This window comes from Rattus norvegicus, chromosome 1, assembly GCF_021556685.1.
Source record: "Rattus norvegicus strain SHRSP/BbbUtx chromosome 1, alternate assembly SHRSP_T2T, whole genome shotgun sequence".
NCBI classification, from domain to species: domain Eukaryota; kingdom Metazoa; phylum Chordata; class Mammalia; order Rodentia; family Muridae; genus Rattus; species Rattus norvegicus.
Genome location: NC_141534.1, coordinates 212,719,022 through 212,738,029, shown reverse-complemented (window position 1 = coordinate 212,738,029; position 19,008 = coordinate 212,719,022). Strand labels below are relative to the sequence as shown.

The window sequence follows — 19,008 nt, the reverse complement described above, 5'->3', positions numbered from 1 at the left end:
GAGAACATGAGGTCAAGGCCTCCTGTGATTGTGACTAAATCACTGTTTTCCTTTTGTGATAAGATACTCTGACAAAGCAACCTAAGTGAAAAAAGGGCTTATTTGGCTCACAGTTCACAGTACAGTCCACAAGAGCGGAAAGGGCACAACAGCGGAACAACAAACAAACTTATGATGTCACATCCACTGTGAATATATGCAAGAGCTCAGCTTTTTTTCCCTCCTTCTTTTATTTAGTCCAGCCTAGGGAATGGTGCCACCCACAGTGGTCAGGTCTCCTGCCTCTACTAACACAAGGTAACCCCCTCAGGAACACTTAAAGGCCCCTGTTCCAGGTGATTCTAAATCTCATCAACTTGACAACTGAGATGAACTGTAGCAGTCACACAGTATCCTGTCTCTCCAAACACACAGGTCATGATGTCATCACCACCCTGCTGTCTTTGGTCTCTATAACTTCTGGGGAACATTCAGCAAAGTCAGTATCTTTCTCCTTGGCGGTGTTGAACCCTTTCCCCTTTGTTTGCATCTTCACTCATGGTTACAATTTGAATCTGACCTCACCATGACACACACACACACACACACAGACACACACCTCAGACTCAGAACACACAAACATACATCAGACTCAACACACACATACACACACACAAACACACACCTCAGACTCACACTTTTGAGCACTTGCTCTCCAGTGAGTGACAATGCTTTGGGAGGTGACAGATCAGTTAGCAGAGGTGAGAGAGCAATGTGAAGCTAGCCCAGTGGTTTTCAACCTTCCTAATGCCCCTTTAATATAGTTCCTCATGTTGTGGTGACTTCAACCATAAAATTATTATTATTTTTTTGGTTCTTTTTTTTTCGGAGCTGGGGACCGAACCCAGGGCCTTGCGCTTCCTAGGTAAGCGCTCTACCACTGAGCTAAATCCCCAGCCCCCATAAAATTATTTTTAATGCTACTTCATAATTGTAATTTTGCTACTGTTAGGAATTGTAATGTAAATATTTTTGGAGATAGAGGTTTTTCCAAGGAGTTGCAACAGACAAGTTGAAACCCACTGGACTAGAGGGTCTTGATTCTGGCCCATGGTCTCCTGATCCACTGTGACAAGCCTTGTTACAACCACACACATACCAACACACACACACACACACACACACACACACACATACACACACACACACACACACACACTGTTTGGCAAGGGCCCTCCTACCACATCAGTACCAGGAAGCCTTGAGCTGGAGTAAGCCTTTCTTTCACAAGTTGCTTTAGTCAGATATTTTCTTCAGAATGGATGAACAAAGCTCCCGGTGCCCCTACCAGGCTGCACCACACCTCCATGTGCATCCTCCAGGTCCACAAGCTTCTTTCTCCAGAACTCTATGCGGCTTCATGGTGTCCATTCTGCAGTTTGAGCCATGATCTTCATATCCCCGGCATCTTGCCCTCCCCTTTTCTCCCTCCAGTGGGATCAGCTGCTGGACATCCCGCCCTGCCTCCCTGCTTTCTTACCTTGTTTCCTGTGGTCCGGCAACAGCTTTCAGTGCTAAGATTCTCTCCTCGGCCACCTTTCTGGCCAGTGCTTTCTTCCTGCCTGTCCAGCCTGTTGTTGGCTCTGTCTCTCCCACCCTTAGTTTGGGCTCGAGAAGTTGAGTCTGGTTCTGTCTGTGGCACTCCCCATGGTGGGGTCTCCCCTCAGTCCCTTCGTCTTGATTTATCACTATTCGGTGTGTTTTCCTGAATCTAAACTGATTGACTGATCTTGAGAGGGTTTCTCTGTGTAGCCCTGGTTAGCATGGGACTTGATATGCAAACCAGCCGGCCTTAAACTTACAGAGATCCACCTGCCTCTGCCTCTGGGGTGCCGGGAAGGTGAAAGGGCATTCGCCATCATGTCCAGTGATTTTTTTTTAAGTTGTATCTCATTACAAGAGGAGAATGGAGAAGCCCGGGATGGAGTTGGGCCTGTCTGTGTTGAATGTCTAGGCAGAATAGGATGAGGCTCCCCTACTGAGGCCTGGTACCTAGCAGCCAGAGTGATTTTTTTTTCCTTAAAGATAAGCTCAAATTCCTGTTAATGGAGCTCTTACCATGGGGGTCAGGGCCCTGTGCTAGGAAGGGAGCCGTTTGTCTGGTGCTCTGGGTGTCCACTTACATGATAAGGGAGAGACTAGGTCCTAAGAGCTGCAGCAATCTGGAATCAGGGCTCGGACCCCAGCTACCCGTGTCTCTGTGCCTCCACAGCCTTTGTTCTGGAGAAACACAACCTGGCTGTGCCTGCCACTCTGTCTTTGTCTGTTTTGTTCATTTTATTAAGGTCCCATCCCAGACCCCATCAACACCAGGTGACATGAGAGGGTCCTGCAGGTGTAGCCAGGCGGCTTCTTCGTCTCACTCTCAGCCCTGGGTGCGTCTAGACGCTGGTCTCTTATTTCATTCTCTTTCTTTGATCTTAAGAGAAGATCTTTCAGTGCTTTGGGAGTAAGCAGGGGCAGACTCGAGGATCCTCCCACGGCATTCTCTCCCAGCACACCGTGGCTGTTTTGTGTTCAAAGCTGAGCCTGGCTGCAAAGGTTCTCTGGCCTTCCCACCAGGGGGTTGGGTGGGGGGAGGTGAGGCTGGACTCAGCCCTTCCTTGCCCCATCAGCACAACCTAGGGCTGACTCAAGGGACTGGAGTTCAGTGCAAAGTATTGGGTCTGTCTATAGGAGGGGGTCTGGAGGACTTTGCCCTACAGAGGCTGTGGGCCATCAGCCAGCCCCCTGCCTCCGCACAGCACATACCAGGAAGAGTCTGGTACGCACTCCCCCACCCTCCTTCTGCCGATTCCCCAGGGACCAGATTCTTATCTGAAAAGCTGCCTTCTCAGGCCCCCAGCCACCCCCTCCCCGTGGATCTCAGCTTAACCCTTCTCTCTTCTCTTCTCTTCTCTTCTCTTCTCTTCTCTTCTCTTCTCTTCTCTTCTCTTCTCTTCTCTTCTCTGTCTCTCTGCTTTTCTGGAAAAAGCATTCAGATGGAGGTGAGCATTAGGTGACTCCTCAGTCAGACAGGTGTCACCACTCCCCCATCCATGCTGTGGTTGCCTTCAGGGGCAGGGAAGGGGTGGGCCAGGCCACACTAGCAGGACAGAAAGGACTTCTTTGTTCCTAGTCTCCAATCTTCTTCCTTCTTCCCTTTTCCTTTGCTTTGCTATGGGAATTTCTTCCTTTTCTTCTTCATTTCCTCCTTCCCAAGACGTCTGTGAACCTGATGTGGTGGCATGGCTGAGAAAGGAAAGTCATTTACACTTGAGTATAAATTACATCGAGACTGCCCATTCTCAGAACGTTTGTTATCTAAGTCTCGGTGGGGAATGAGAAATTCTGGGCTGCATCGCAGATGTTCCGGGGCATAACAGGAAGAGATGGAGGAGGCTGATCTTGGGAAGGAACTTCCAGAGCCTTGGCAGTCGTGCTTACAAGCTGCCCTGAGTCCTGGCTTGGTTCGCTCACAGGTCATGTTCCAGCACAAGGATTCTGAAAACACATGGCTGAGTCGAACTTGGAACCTGGCCAAAGGTTGGGGGTGAAGGGAGCTGGGCCTGCTGTGCTGGGCCAGACAGAGGAGCATTCTAGGAGACCCTACTACATCCTCGTTTTCTCTTCTTCCTCCTGGAGGAGGAATCCATGTGGCCCCAAGCACCTGTGGAGAGTTTGTGTGAGACAAGCAGAGCTGTCTTCTGACTCTTTGCAGGCGCATTGTACCGATTCCAGAAAGGCATCCACCCTGTGCACTGAGGACATACAGCCAGAGAACAGGGTTTCTGGTGCCCAGAGGTTGCTGGGAACAATGGGGGGATAGAGGGGTGCAGACACAGGCATGCTGTGGCCATTCCCAAGGCCTCTCGTTCTCAGCCTCCACCAGAAAGAGAACTCTGCTTCTCATCTCTGACAGACCTCGTTTTGTATATCGTGTGTGTGCACATCTGTATATGCATATGTGTGTGTAGGTAAGCATGCATACACACTCCTAAATGTGAAGGTCACAGGTCAACCTTGGGTGTTCTTTCCCAAGAGCCGCCTGTCTTTTTCTGTGCCAGTCTCTCATTGAAATCAAATGCCAGTCCAGCAAGTCCCAGGGTTCCACCTGTGTCTGCTTCCTGTGATTACAAGATCAAATCATCATGCCCAATTTTTTATGTGATGTTGGGGATCAAACTCATGTCCTGACTACCAGATGAGCCATCTCCCCAACCCTTCAGACAATCCTTTAGCTCATGCGAAAACAGTGTTTCCCTCCTTTCTCCCTGAGTCTTGCACCATGAGCCTATGAAGAACTCTTGGAAGGGAATCAGTGTGGGACACTGTCATTCTCACCTTCTAGGCTGTGCACCTTGCTCTTAGATGGTGCCTGTCTGCTCTAAACTGACATCAGCACTCGGGGAAGGCTTGGCATGTGGGCCGTGGGTCCTGTAATCTTGGAAAGTTGCTTAGCAACAGCTGGCAAAGGTGGGCACAACATAGCTTGCTCACCTGGTCCCCACTGCCTTAGCCCTGTCATCCCCACAGCCCTGACCCCTATGTCCCTAGTCCATATGGCCTTGGTCCACACTTCCCTGATCTATACCACCCTGGCCTATACCCTGGTCCACACACTGTGGACCTGGTCTTGGTCCACTCCTCCCTGGTCCACACTGTCTTGGTCCACACACTCTCTTGACCCACACCTCCCTGGTCCACACCATCTCAGTCTACACTGCCTTGTTCTTTACCACCCATCTACCCTGTACTTGCCTCCTCCAGGTCTTGCCCCATAAAACATGAGTGTCTGAGTACCCATTGTCCTGGTTCCCGGTGACACTTCGAGGCTCCACTGAGAAACCCTCTGCAGGCCTCAGAGTCATGTTGCCCTTTCCTTATCTTACCTGCCCACTTCACAGCATGTCCCTCAGTCTGGGCCACTGCAGGCTCCCTATAGCCATCTCTTTTCCTCTAGTCACAATGGCTGCATACAGTAAGGCTTTAATAGGTGCACTGACTGCCCCCTCAGAGGACCATGCTTTTTCTCTCAGAAAGAGCAGGCCACTCCCTCCAAGGCTAGGGAAAGCCACTGAACTGGCTGACCATGACCTGGGTATGGCAGCTGCCACCAGCAGCCTCCATGGCTCTCTGAAAATGTCAAGACAACACGCCATCCTGCCTTGGGGAGAATTCCACTGGCTTGGAGCTGTTGGGTGGTTTGCAGACAGATGGCATTCAGAAGCCGGGCTCTGGTCCTGAAGCACCGTGATTTGTGCTTTCCTCAATCTTTGCTTTACTTTAAGACAGGATCTCAGTAAGTTGCCCAGGCAAGCCTCTAAGTCACTGTGTAGCACAGGCGGGCCCAGTGCTCTCTACTCTCTGCCCAGCACTTGAGGTCTGTGCGGCATGCCTGGCTAGCCTCCCACAGACGTTTTACATAAGGCCAGACCCAACTGGAACTTGAGCATAGGTTCCAGGGAAGAAGATGAAGGACTTTGCTCTCCCAGACCTGAGGGAACACTGGCAGCTTGGCAATACATCTCAGGCTCAAGGGAGCAACCAGGAGAGCTCCATTAGACATCAGACACTCAGACATGACATTAGAGGAGAGTTAAATGGCTTCTTGGGTCCATTTATATAGCTGATGGGATTTTGGCTTAAGACCCCTCGGCGAGAAAATGAGAGAGTGGGTGAATGAATGAATGAATGATGCAGGAGCTCAGATTTAACTAAGGCACCCGTGAGTGATAGTTGTTGATAGAATGGATCTCTCTCTCTCTCTCTCTCTCTCTCTCTCTCTCTCTCTCTCTCTCTGTGACACCTTTCTGTGGGCCCACTCCACCCTGACTCCCACCCAGGCTGAGTGGCCAGATGAGACCCCTGCAGTCCATGCTGGGGACAGGGAGTCCGCACCAGTCCCTACCCTGATATGGAGGCAAGACAGCCAGTGGTGTGTGCACTGAGGTTCCTACCTCCTACGGTGGGTCTTGAACTTCTGCAGCTGGGCCAACGGGTAGACTTGGTGAAGGAAGAACTCTGTCCACAGATGTCAGGGATGCTCCTGCAGCCAGCCTCTAGGCAAAGGTGGCTTTCTTACATCTGTGTGGCCTAGATAAAAATCTGATTAATTAAAAAGATAATAAGAGGCCCCTAAATATGCCCACAGGCCATGCAAAAGGGCAGTTCTGAATCAGATGCCTTCTCGCTGATGAGCCAAACAGACTCAGCTGAGTTCACAGCCAAAACCTTAGGAAACCTAGGACCATGAAGAACAGACTGGAAAGCCACGTGCCTGGTCTCCTTTGAACAATCAGGAAAGGGTACCAGCTGAGGTGGTTTCTGGCCACACATGGCCTGCAGTCCCAGGAAACGTGGCTTTCTAAACCAAGAAGCTCTGAGAGTGTGAGGCAGCCGGCACATTTCCAATCCGTAAGAAAAGAGAAACCGGAGGAAAAAAAATCTGTTAGTGAGTGCTTACGGACGACATGTTGAAATTTAATTTTTTTTAATTTAATGAACTGCATGAAATGAGTTGTTCCTTTGACCTGTTTATTTTTACTCCACTAATGTGATTGCCAGAGTATCTGAAAGCAGAACTTCCATGGTCCTGTTGGGAAGAACAGGCACAGTACCTGACTCCTCCGTGTTCCAGAATGTTCTGTCAAGAGAGGGAGATTCTGATGCCCCAGCATTGGGTAGGAAGGGCTCATGGCCTTGTCAGTGGGAACTCAGGCTCATTAGTCCCTCTACCCTGGAGACCGGCTCCTGGAGGGTGAGGTCAGCCCATGGAAGGACAGGACAGGCTAGGGAGCCACTGTTCATTCTATCTGGGGAGGAAGCCTAGAATCTATCACTAAGGCTGGGAGTCACCTGGGGCATCTGGGTCATGGTGGTGAAGTTCACCTGACTGCCCAGGCAGGGCTCCTGATATCACTGTGTCGCTGTGATGGAGATCAGTCTCTTTCCCACCTTGTCCTATCACGGAAGAGGGTAATTCTGGTCCTGAACCTTTCATGGCTCCTCCCTTGCAAGGCCCCAGGAGGGGCAGGGGTGTGAATCTACTCACAGAGGGCCACAATCAGGGTAAGACCACAAGTTAATATTTGTAAAGAGCTCAGCTTAGGGCCAGCTCGAATAAGACAGCTTGTTAAATAAATAAGCACAAATGAAGAAATCACACAGGGTGCCAAACACTAGCTTGCAGAATGCCTGTGACCGGGCCTGCTGGGGCAGCAGCCAGCCCAGGCGCCTGGGAAGAGGGAGCCAGGGCTCGTGGAGCTGAGCTGAGTCAATGTCCCCATCCCCACAAGAAAGGCTTCCCGGAGGAGGCCACAGGAGGCTGGCGAGTCCTAGCCTAGCCTGGGCATGTTTTCAAAGGTTTTTTTTTTTGTGAGTTCCCAAGGATCGGGATGAGGCAGACACAAGGAGAGGCTGGACCTTCTCCTGAGACTGACAGTCCCGTAGACTCTGCAGGAACTGCAGGAACTGCACCGTCCCCTCACTGGGAATCCCCTCACACTGGGCATCCAGCTTTGGCTGCATTCCAGGGCTGGTGGTTCTGGCAGCTGGGCAGCTCTGCTGGGCGCTGATGTCATGAGAGGGAAGGAAATGATTGACATCCCATCTCCCTTAGCAACAGCCTCGTCTAGATCTTTACACACTCAAGTCACTTTCAGCCATGCCATCTGCTTTGTTTGGCCTCTGTTTGGTCCTTCCACGAGATACCACCCTGACTCATGTGTGGCTCACTTTCCCCTGTTCCTGTCTCTACCCTCAGGCTTCTGTGAGTCACCAGCAGTTCTTAAGACCCCCCTTCCTTTTTTCTTTTCTTTTACTTTCTTTCTTTTCTTTTTGTACATTTATTTATTTAGTACAGTGATTCTCAACTTGTGACTCAAGACCGCTTTGGGGGTCAAATAACCTTTCCACAGGGGTCACATATCAGATACCCTGCATATCAGATATTTATATTATGATTGATATAACAGTAGCAAAATTACAGTTATGAAGTAGCAATGAAAATAATTTTATAGTTGGGGGTCACCACAACATAAGGAACTGTATTAAAGGGTCAAGGCATTAGGAAGGTTGAGAACCACTGATTTTGTGTGTGTGTGTGTGTGTGTGTGTGTGTGTGTGTGTGTGTGTGTGTGTTGTGCTCAAGTGTGTGGAGGTCAGAGGACAAATTGCAATAGTCAGTTACCTTCTTCCACTTTTCGGGTCTTTGGGATTGAACTTAGATGAGCCAGCCTAACTGCAAGTGGCTCTACCTGCCTAGTCATCTTGCTGGCCCAAAGATTTTCCTTTGATAAATAGAATTGTAAGGTAGATTTTCTTTTTTGACATGCAGTGGTCTAGGTTTAAGGATGAGGGCTCAATGGTTAAGAAATCTTCCCGGGCTGGGGATTTAGCTCAGTGGTAGAGCGCTTACCTAGGAAGCGCAAGGCCCTGGGTTCGGTCCCCAGCTCCGAAAAAAAAGAACCAAAAAAAAAGAAAGAAAGAAAGAAAGAAATCTTCCTGCTCTTATAGAGGACCTGAGTGAGTTCTGTCCCTAGCACCCACACTAGGCAGTTTACGACCTCCTATTCCTCTGGATCCAATGCCTTTTTCTGGACTCGGTGGACAACTGCACTCATGTGCCCCACATTTACACATAGACACCCACATACATAGAAAAATAAAATAAATCATCAGATTTGAGGATGAAAGGGAAGTTTAACAAGTTAAACTCAAGGCCCCACACATGCTGGTGAGTTTTTGTAGTTCTGAAAAAGATTCTCATGTAGCCCAGACTGCCCTCCAAATCCCTGTGTATAACCTTGAACCTCTGACCCTTGGCCTCCATCTCCTGAGTGTTAGGAATCCCAAGATGCGATTCTCTCTCTGTCTCTGTCTCTGCCTCTCTCTGTGTCTCTGTGTCTGTCTGTCTGTCTGTCTGTCTGTCTGTCTCTCTCTCTCTCTCTCTCTCTCTCTCTCTCTCTCTCTCTCTCTCTCCAGTACTGGGGCCGGAATTCAGAGCTTTGGCATGCTGAATAAACTCTCTACCAACAGCAGCCTCATTCCTCATTCCCATCCCTTAGGTCCCTCTTAATACAGAACTCTACGGGGAGGAGAGGCTGTCTGCTCAACCTCTAACATCTGCACCTGTGCACGGCAGGGGCGCTCAGCAGGCCCTGGTGAGAACCAGCTTTACTCTCCTGCCTGACCTTTAAGTCAAGTGCATTGGCTATCAGGCCAGCAAGGGTGACTTCAGAACGCTTGTCAATCTGGGGGCATCTCAGGGATGTCTAACAAGGTCTTGAGACTGTTTTCAGATGTCACAGAGGAACCAACAGGAGGGAGTACTACTGGTTTCTACTGGATAGAAGTGACCAAAGACATAGATGTCCCTGGGGTCAAAGAATGGTCCCATCCCAAATGTCATGGGGGCGGGGGAGGGATGTTTACCTTTGCATTCTTGTTATCAAATTACCTGAGAAAAATTTAAAGGGACAGACTGTTTATTTGGACTAACCACATCAGAAGTGTCCATCATGTTGGACAGGGTGTGATTGAACAGAAGGGCTCACATCACAGCAAACAAGATGCAAAGAAAGAGTCTGTGAAGAATCTAAAGCCAGGTCCAGCCCCAAGGACAACCCTCATGGCTTATTTTTTCCATCTAGGCCCAGCCTCCTACCTCTCACCATCTACTAGTCACTCCATCAGATTATGAACCCATCAAGCCACTAATTAGGTCTAAACCCTCAGGAAATGCTTTTGTGTAACTTTTCCTGGGGAGATATGAGCAAATGCCCATTTACCCTAGATAGAGCACTGGCAACATGCCAAAGAAACTACCAGAGTCTAGCTCAGTAGACCAGTGAGCTTATTGGGGTTATTTAGAGGAGTATATGTGCAGAGATACTTAAATAGGAGCATGATGGCTCAAAGGAAGCTTCATCATTGAAAATCTCACCACAGCATGAATATCTCAGGAGGCAGCATCCCTGGAGTTCCTACATGACTTGCATGCAAATATCTAAGCCAGTGAAGAAGTCTCCTCTCCCCAGTCACTGTTCTGCTTGTATAACTCTGGGGAAGGGCCTTGTGAGTCCTGTAAATTTTAGGGTTTTCCTAGGTCTCATGAGTTTCCTTTACTCTCTGAGTCTTTAAGGAACTCCTGGAGAAGGAATGTTTCAATTGAGGAAACAAAGCTATATTATAACCACCTCTCGCAGAGACACCCAAAAGGACAGTCTACCAAAAAGAGCAGAGACTAAGACATGGTGAGGCCTTGCAGTCAATTATAAGGAGTTGGGTTTTTGGTTGAGCCCATGGTCTTTGTGACCAGGCATCACCTCTCTCAGGTGCAGAAGCCCACTTTGTGTCTGACTTTGTAAAAGCTCACTGCTCCTCTCTCTGAGCTACAGATGGCTATGTGCTCAGACCTGTGATGCAGGGCAGGATGGGGGGCAAGAGACTCCTGCTGTGTAGGCAAAGCTAAGGAGGCCAAGATAAAATGCCATGGGAAAGTCTTCCCTCCAAGCCTTGCACAAGGCACTTCCTTCTTACCCCCTTACCCCCTGCACCCTGCCCCACACACACCCAGGACTAGAAATGTCAGCAAAGACACAGGTGTTTGTTGGTTCCTGGCATCAAACACCAGTCAGGGTGATTCAGGAAGGCAAGAGTCCCATCGTAAAGAGCACCCTGCAGCCAGCCAGGAAGGCCATAATTACTAATTAATGAGGGGATTAGTCTCAAAGACAGAAGCTGGCCCTTGGGGTATGGTGTGATAAAATCTGCTGCAGTCTGCAATGAACAAGACTTGTTTCTACTTTGTTACTCCAAAGGGGGACAGTACCCCTTGTTTGGTTTAATTCTTTTTTGTTGTTATTGGTGGTGGTGGTGGTCCACAAGATTTCAAGACCCAAGAACTCTGGGCCTGGGCTTTGGGGACCTGGAGACAGCATGTGTCCTGTAGTAGCTCTTGTCTCACTGTTCTGATAAAACACAACTTATGAGAGGAAAGGTTTCTCTGGTTCACAGTCCACTGTAGGAAGGCAGGGAGACAGGAACATGAGAATGGTCATGTTATGTCCACAGTCAGGAAGCAGGGGGATGAACACCGGTGCTCTGCTTGCTCTTATCTTTCATTCACTTTAGGACCCCATCCCATGGAATGGTGTCCTCCACATTTAAAGCAAGTCTTCCCATCTCAGGTAACCCAATCTAAGCTCTGCCCCAGGCATGCCCACTGGTCTGTCTCCCGGGTGATTCTAGAATCTATCAAGTTGACAGCCAGCATCAGCTATCTCGGGATTCTTTCCAGCCCATTCATCTTCCAGGCTCACACTGTGTGGAGGCCACTCCCTGTCCCCTCTGCCCTTGCTGGGTCGTCCCTGAACTGCACACTCAGAAGCCTTGGGGATGGGGTAACCAGAAGAAGCAGAGGGTGGAGAAGAAGAAAATATAGTCTCCCAAGCAAACAGGTGTAACCCCTGGCCAAGGCAGAGCAGAGAACCAGGCCAAACCCTGAAAGAAGAGCCTTAGCTCAGCTTCCTACACCATGGCCAGGGGCTGTCTGGGGAGAAGACAGACAGCTGCCACATCTAGAAATGGTCCCCAACCCCAAAGCTTCCAGGAGCTTTGGGAACAAGGCCAGGAGGCTACATCTGCCCTAGCCCTCCCTCAGGGTTAGAGGAAAAATGTCACTTCCCAAACACATGAGAAGACCAGAGTTTCTTGTCATGTATGCACATACACACATGCACGCTTACACACGCACACGCGTGTACTCATACATATACACATGCACACACATGTACTCATACATATACACACATGCACACACATTCTCACACATAAACATATAAACCTGCACACATGCATGTACTCACATATGCACGTGTGCATGTGCACACACATGTGTGCACACTTTATTTTTAGCATCAAAGTTCCACCCAGTACATCACACATGTAAGTATTCTACAACCGAGTCACACCCCTGGCCCTGATCAATTATACTTTTTTTTCTTTTAAAAGAAAAATCATCCTTTGTTGGATCCTGGGAAATCCCTGACACCTGAACATAAATTTAGGAGGAGGAGGGTGTGCTCCGGTTACACAATGCCAGTTGTTTATCAACAACAGTATGAAGTTACATAATCCTGTGTGTGACTGTATGTCTTTCCAGCCCAGTCCCCTGGCACAGTGGAGGGTGGTGGGGGAGGAGAACTGTTTGCTGCTGGGACTGGGCCAACTTAATGCATTTCTGAAATCCCACTTTAAGGGCACTTGGCACTTGGGTAGCTCAAGGACCCAGTAACCTTTTCAAAACCTCTCCAAGTTCAAAGACTAAGAGTTAGGCTAAACGGGGGCATATGACTGGCAGAGAAGGGGTAGTCAAGACAGTGACAAGATGGCAGTCACATGGCTAAGCACACACAGCAAGGGAAGGAAGGGCTCGGTGATCACACAGAGACCTGTCTGTGAGCCTGAGGAGGTGCTGCTTGACTCCTTGGATTGAAGTCTGGAGCTGCAGCCCAACACTTCCTGTCTTTCCTGCCCATTCCACCGCTCTAGATACCGCCTGGGGATCACCAGAGGCTGTGTTAATGTTGGTGACTTTGCCTGGTGACTTCTGAGGGCCTTGAATGTTCCCCCGAAGCTTCAGGACCAGCTGGTGGGAGTGTCAGCTGCGGGAAGCTGGTAGCCCACCAGACAAGGTTCCTCAGCACTGCAACCGAGGTTCACTGAGAAAGGAGGCTGGAGAGCCCAGAAGGGTGTCCTGTGGGACAAGCGCTCTGATGCCCACCAGAAAGGTAGAAGAAAGAGAGGCCACCCTGCAGGGCAGGTGGCAAGTGTGGCCCCTGCAGAGACTCAATCAGGACAGCAGCTGCTCCTAGAGCCTGACTCCTCCTTTTCTCCCTTATCCTCCCTCCCTCCCTCCTCCTCCTCTTCCAACCCCAGAAGGGAGACTTAAAAAACACCTACTGTGTGCAGGGACCCTGCTAGGTTCTGAGGTGAGAGGAGATGCAGCTGGCCTTGGAGGGTCAGGTCAGGGTGCTCTGCAGCCTCCTTAAGTCCTTAAGAGAAAACAAAACCAAACCCCACCAACCAACCCGGCAGCATTTAGGAGTTAGCTGACATCCACTCTCTCCCCTGTGGAGATTGTCTAAAAGTTCACTTGTCGGGGCTACAGTACTTGGGAGACGATGGTGGGGGAGGAGATCTACACAGAGGTGGGTACCTGGAGAGACTCAGGAGGGGTCCCAGGTGAGGGCATTGTGGTTAATCTGCCATTTCCTTAGAAAAGAGACCGCAAAGTTAGCTCCCGGGCCTTTTTATTTAAGGTGTGGTCTGGGGCACTTTCCCTTTGAGTAAGAATCCCTTCCACCCTCAAAATTTAAAAACAAAACTCTAAATGGGCTCTGACCCCGGGTAAAAATAAAACTCAGAATCCTTTCTTCCTGTGTTTAAATTTCTTCGGAAAATCTGACCCGCGTGGCCGCCGCCCCTGCGCTTATATCTTTAAGGCGGAGCCGGCGCGCGGCCAAGTTCACGGCGCGCGGGCGCCCTCGGGACGGGCCAGGTGGCGGCAGCGCCCGGGAGGTCGCAAGGGAGGAGGGAGCGGCCACGTCCCGTCCGCGCCAGGCCAGCACCGCTTCTCCGTTGCAGACGCCACCGGGGCTGTGGATGGGGAGCGCGAGGCCACCATGAGGGTCCCCGAGAAGTACTCGACGCTCCCAGCGGAGGACCGCAGCGTCCACATCGTGAACATCTGCGCCATCGAGGACCTGGGCTACCTGCCGTCCGAGGGCACGGTGAGTTCGGGTGCGGCCACGGGCGACCTCTCCACACCGCGCAAGGCTTTGGGGTTCCCACCCACGCACGTGCGGCGGGAGCGCGCTGCTGCTGGGACCAAGTGCACGCGACCGGCTATACTCTGTGCGTCCTCCCACTCGCGGAACGCGGCGCCTGGGGTCCCCAGAGTGTCCCTGGGTCTTTGCAGAGCCTGGCCCAGGATTTGCAGCGTCCCTGAGGTTCCCCTCAATGCTCTGTCCCGGGTCCCCAGAGTGTTCCTGGGGTCTCTGCAGCGCATTGCCAGGGGTCTACAGAGTGCTCTGAGGTATCTAGTGTCCTCGAAGTTCCGGCAGCGTTGGACCTGAGGTTTACAGAGTGTCCCCGAAGTACCCAAAGTGTCCCTCAGATCTTCACAGTACACTGACTGGGGTCCCCAGAGTGTACACAGTGCCCAACTCGGGGTTTGCAGTGTCCCTGGGGTCCCAAAATTGTCCCTCTAAGTCTTTGCTGTTCCTGGGGTCCCTAGAGTGTCCCAGGGTCCCCACAGTTGCCCAGCCCGGGGTTCCCAGTCTCCTGAGCATACAGCCCAAACCTCCTTTCCAGGTCCTTAGCCAGGAGTAGCAGCGTGGTTGGGAGTAGAAATCAAGGGTAAGGAGACCACTGCGCCGCCACCCGGTGGGGCTCGAGTCCTGAGACTCCACCTGCCTTCAGTGCTTAGGTCTCCAGCCCAGCACAGCTGGCACATGCCACCCAGACTCAACCCAAAGATTGCCTACCTCGATCTGGTCCCTCATCCCCTCCCAGCGCCCTGGGCACAGGTAGGGAGCAGAGTGGAGCCAGTCACCTGGTTGGGGAACCCAGTTCAGAGGTCCCCTCTACCATAGCATTGCCAGCAGGATCCCTGGTGGCACCGTGTGTGTGTGTGTGTGTGTGTGTGTGTGTGTGTGTGTGTGTGTGTGTGTGTGTGTGTGTGTGTGTGTGTTGGTCAGGAGAGAGAGTTTGGTTGGTTTAAAGAACAAAGTTTCTCAAGGCCTGGGTGGGGGTGGGGCACTCCCAGCAGGGATCAAAGACCAAAGAGATTTTTCTCTTCTTTTCCCCCTACTCCAACCCCAGATCCCTCAAGGCCCCTTTCTAGGCTAAAGGCAGCATAGCTGTCCAGTGCCTCAGGCTCTAGCCTGGGGCTTGGAGTGGATGGCCCAGCTTGAAGGATTGCCCTGGCCTGTCCTAGCCTGGGGCTGGGAGCCTGAGGGCCTGGAAGCCTGAGGGCCTAGGTGAATAAACCCAGAGGCCTGATGGGAGCTTTGGCTTGGCAGTGTAGACTCAGGATAGACTTGACAGTCCTGGGGTCTCCACTGAGGGGCAGGTGGGGTTCTACTGGGTGGTACCAGAGTCCTGGGGAGACTGGACCAGGAACAGCTGTTGATGGACAGGCACCTTCCTGTCAAGTACAGGATGGAAACAACCTTAAGAGAAACAACCTTAGGAGCTCAGGGGGACATTTGAATAGAGCTGAGAGTTGGGTCTTACTGGGCCTTACTGGCCCCTGATGTCCCCTGGGTAACCAGAGAGAGCTAGAGACAGGGAGGGCTCTGCTCCTTCTGGAGCTTAAGGAGTTCTGATGGAATGCTCCTCTGTGTGACCAAGGGACAGATGCCCAGAGTTGGCTAACTGTGCTTGCTTAACTCAAAACAATGAGGACATGGTGTATGTGTTGTCGGGGCAGGTGGGGGAAGGGGGGCGTGCTGTTAATACGATTTGGGAAATTGAGACCCAAAGGGACTGGCAACTCCTTCTAAGTCACCTATCAGTTGAAAGACAGCTGAGAGAAAGCATAGCAAACCTGCCCGTGAATGGACATGGGGTATGGGGGTGTTGTAGGGGAGCTGGGTAGCATCCATGGGACCCAGAGGTGGGAACATGAGGATTCCAGTTAGAGGCACTGGAGAGCAGTGGTTGCCAAGGTAATACGGAGGTGTTATTGTAGAGGTCCCCATGGGAGGAGACATGAGTAGGAGCAAACAGAGTCTGAAAAAATGGCCCTGGGCACTGGCATCCCCATCCAGAGACCCATGTGCTCACACCTAGCAGCTACCAGTGCCCCGAAACCAAAGAAGTCATTGAGTTCTTGATCTCAATGTCTTCACAGTCCAGGAACACGTGGGTGAGCCCTGAGGAGGTTGGTGGCCCTTATTTTGCCCACAGCTTTTCCTAGATGCTTATACAGTGTTGCAAGCTAGGAGAGCTGTGGCTCTGGGTCCATATACAGGTCATACTCAGGGCCGCCGCCGTAACTCTGAAACCTGAGGTTCTGAGCATCCCCGTGCACTCCCGCCACTGCCACTGTTAGTCATCGGAGAGTCACCCAGCAGAGGAAGCTGAATGCTCTTGAAGGAGGGTGTGGGCCACACCTCCCTTCCTTAGAGAAACAGCCTTAGAAAAATAAAATCTCAGCCTAGACTGCAGCTCTCAGACTGTCCTCCTTACCGACTCTATTCTCAGGGAAAGTGGGCAGATGGCCCCCCCATTGTTTCAGTCAAGAGGTAAGACCAAGAGCATCTGGGAAGTCAGAGGCCAGGTGAACGGGACTGATTTCCTTCATTTTCTCTGTGACGATCTTTGAGTGCTTCAGTCTTTAACCCAAGTTCTCCATGGCCTGGGATACCAACACCCAGAAATACCTGCTGTGTGGGTGTCAGCCTGCCTGCTGGGACAAGGACATAGGCTACTTATCTGCCATCAGAAACTTCTGTTTATAGATTCCTGGACAAGCCCAGTGATCGGAAATGGATAGCTTGTGCTTGTGAGTCACACACACACACACACACACACACACACACACACACACACACACACGTCTGAAATAAAACTGAAGTTTTACACTGATATTCCCTGGAGTTGGGCATGGTGGCTTAACGTTCCAATCCAAGAGCTGCAGAATCTGCGGCCGGACACTGGCTGAGAGTTTGAGACCAGCCTGGGCTACAGATAGGGTTCGATCTCAAAAATCAACCAAAGGGTTGCTCCTCACCAGTCTAGAATCCAAGTCTCTTGACCAGAAGCAAGATCTCGAGTCTCTAATTTCATCTTTCCCGTTTTTAAAGAAGTTCCGAGATGTTTAGATGGCTTCAGAATCACCAGTATTTTTTTTATCACAGGCCATTTGAACTCAGCCTGCTCCAGGAAGCAGAGATGGATGAAGCACATTTAAGGTGTGAACACAGGGCCCTGCCGATGCCTCCCGCTCTGCCCAGTAGCTGGCACCTTCCTTGTTTGTGGTGCTGGGACAGAATCTGCTGTCCATCTTTCTCTAAAATCTCCTGAGGGAAGCTCTTTCTGGGAGCACCTCCCCCAAACACCCAGGAGACAACCCTAACACATTCAACCCCTGCAAGTGTCCCTCCCGTTCTCTGAGCCCACAGCACATAGTGGTACCTAGACACAAGCTTCTGTTGTCCATTTGTACATGAACACACACACACACACACACACACACACACACATTCATTCCACAACATCCCATTCAGAGATCACTAAGAAACCCCTTGCCTTCCACCGAGGTGCCCCTTTCTTAACCAGAGAGAGAACATTTAGAAGTTACATATAAAGCCCAATCTACATCTCTCCTGCTGCAGTTGACATAGTGGCCTCTTTGTCCTGCTGTGTCCCGCAAAGGGACATGCAGAGTCACCTGGTGCCTCTGCACCTTCTGTGGGACTTACCATGTCTTCCTCCATTTCTCAGGCACACCTCAGAACCAGCTTCCCAGACTCTAGGGGTCCCAGGCTGGTGCAGAGAGCAGTAGAAGTTGCTACTCACTAACACAGAACAAAGATGTTCAGTGATGTGAGGCTTTTCCTCACTTCATAAAGCCAACGCCTACATAGACAACAGACAGTTTTCTCAGTATAGCAGGACAAGTTACCAAGGGCCAGGCCCCTAGGAATGGCCACACCGGTGCTGGTGCCACATCCTTCTACCCACCCCAATTTGTCAGTTTTAAAATCTGAACCTGATTCCCTACCACCATTCTCTTATGGCTCCCTCTGACAGTAAGGTTCTTTTTCTCTGTCCCACCTGCATGTGTGTGTGCATGTGTGAGTGTAAGTGTATGTGCCTGTATATGTATGTGTGTGTATATGGTATGTGTGTGTATGTATGTATGTATGTATGTATGTATGTATGTATGTATGTGTGGTGTATGTGGTGTGTGTAGGTATGTGTATGCACGTGTGGTATATGTGGTGTGTATATGTATGTGTGTATATGTGTATGTGTGTGTGTATATGTGTATGTGTGTGTGGTATATGTAGCGTATATATGTATGTGTATGCATGTGTGGTGCATGTGGTGTGTGTATGTGTGTACATATGTGTTGTATGTGGTGTGTGTGAGTATATATGTGTCGTGTTGTGGTGTATGTGTGTGTGCGCATGTGTGGTGTATGTGGTGTGTGTATGTGCATGTGTGTCTATATATGTGTATGTCTGTGATATATATGGTGTGTTTATGTATGTGTATGCATGTGTGGTATATGTGGTATGTGTATGTAGTATGTATGTATGTACATGTGTGGTTTATGTGTTGTGTGTGTATGTATGTACATGTGTGGTGTATGTGGTGTGCATGTATGCATTTGTATATGTGGCGTATGTGTGCGTATGTGTGCGTATGTGGTATGTGTGTGTGTGTGTGTGTGTGTGTGTGTGTAGTCCCAGAGATTGGTATTGGGTGACTTACTTTCTCCCCACTTTACTTTTTGAGACAGAGTCTCTCATTGAACCTGGAGCTTGCCAGCTCAGCCAGACTGTCTGTCAGTGAGCCTGCCTCTGTTTCCCCAATACTGTGACTATGACCATGCTACACGCAGATTTTTCCTTGAGTGTTGGGGGTCTAAACCCAGGTTTTCATTCTTGTTCTCTCTTTCTCTTCATGCACCAAGTGCCCTGTGAGAATGAGCAGTCTGATGGGCCTGTGGTAGATACTTCATGGCAACACACTGAGTCCTTCTAGCAACACTGCCAGGGAAGCCCTGCTACATGAGGGAGGGCTTACTGGCTTGTGTCTCAGGGAGGTGAAACCATGACTGGGGCAGTCTACCAAACCATGGCTGAGCTGGTCTCTGAGCACAAGCAAGATAAAACCCACCTCGGCCCCCTGTGCTTTCCCCTGGGACTGGCAGAACTCTGTGGGAAGACCTCATAGGGCCATGTATAT

The 19,008-nt window shown here is 50.5% G+C and overlaps 1 protein-coding gene across 14 annotated transcripts in view; it reads left to right on the top strand.

Moving 5' to 3' along the window:
- Ano1 (anoctamin 1) overlaps positions 1 to 19,008 on the top strand; it is a 148,586-nt gene that overhangs the window by 44,307 nt on the left and 85,271 nt on the right. For all 14 annotated transcript variants that reach the window (NM_001107564.1, XM_087562212.1, XM_087562196.1 and 11 more), the window contains 1 exon segment: positions 13,669 to 13,814. In NM_001107564.1, coding sequence (NP_001101034.1) covers positions 13,669 to 13,814 — 146 coding nt within the window.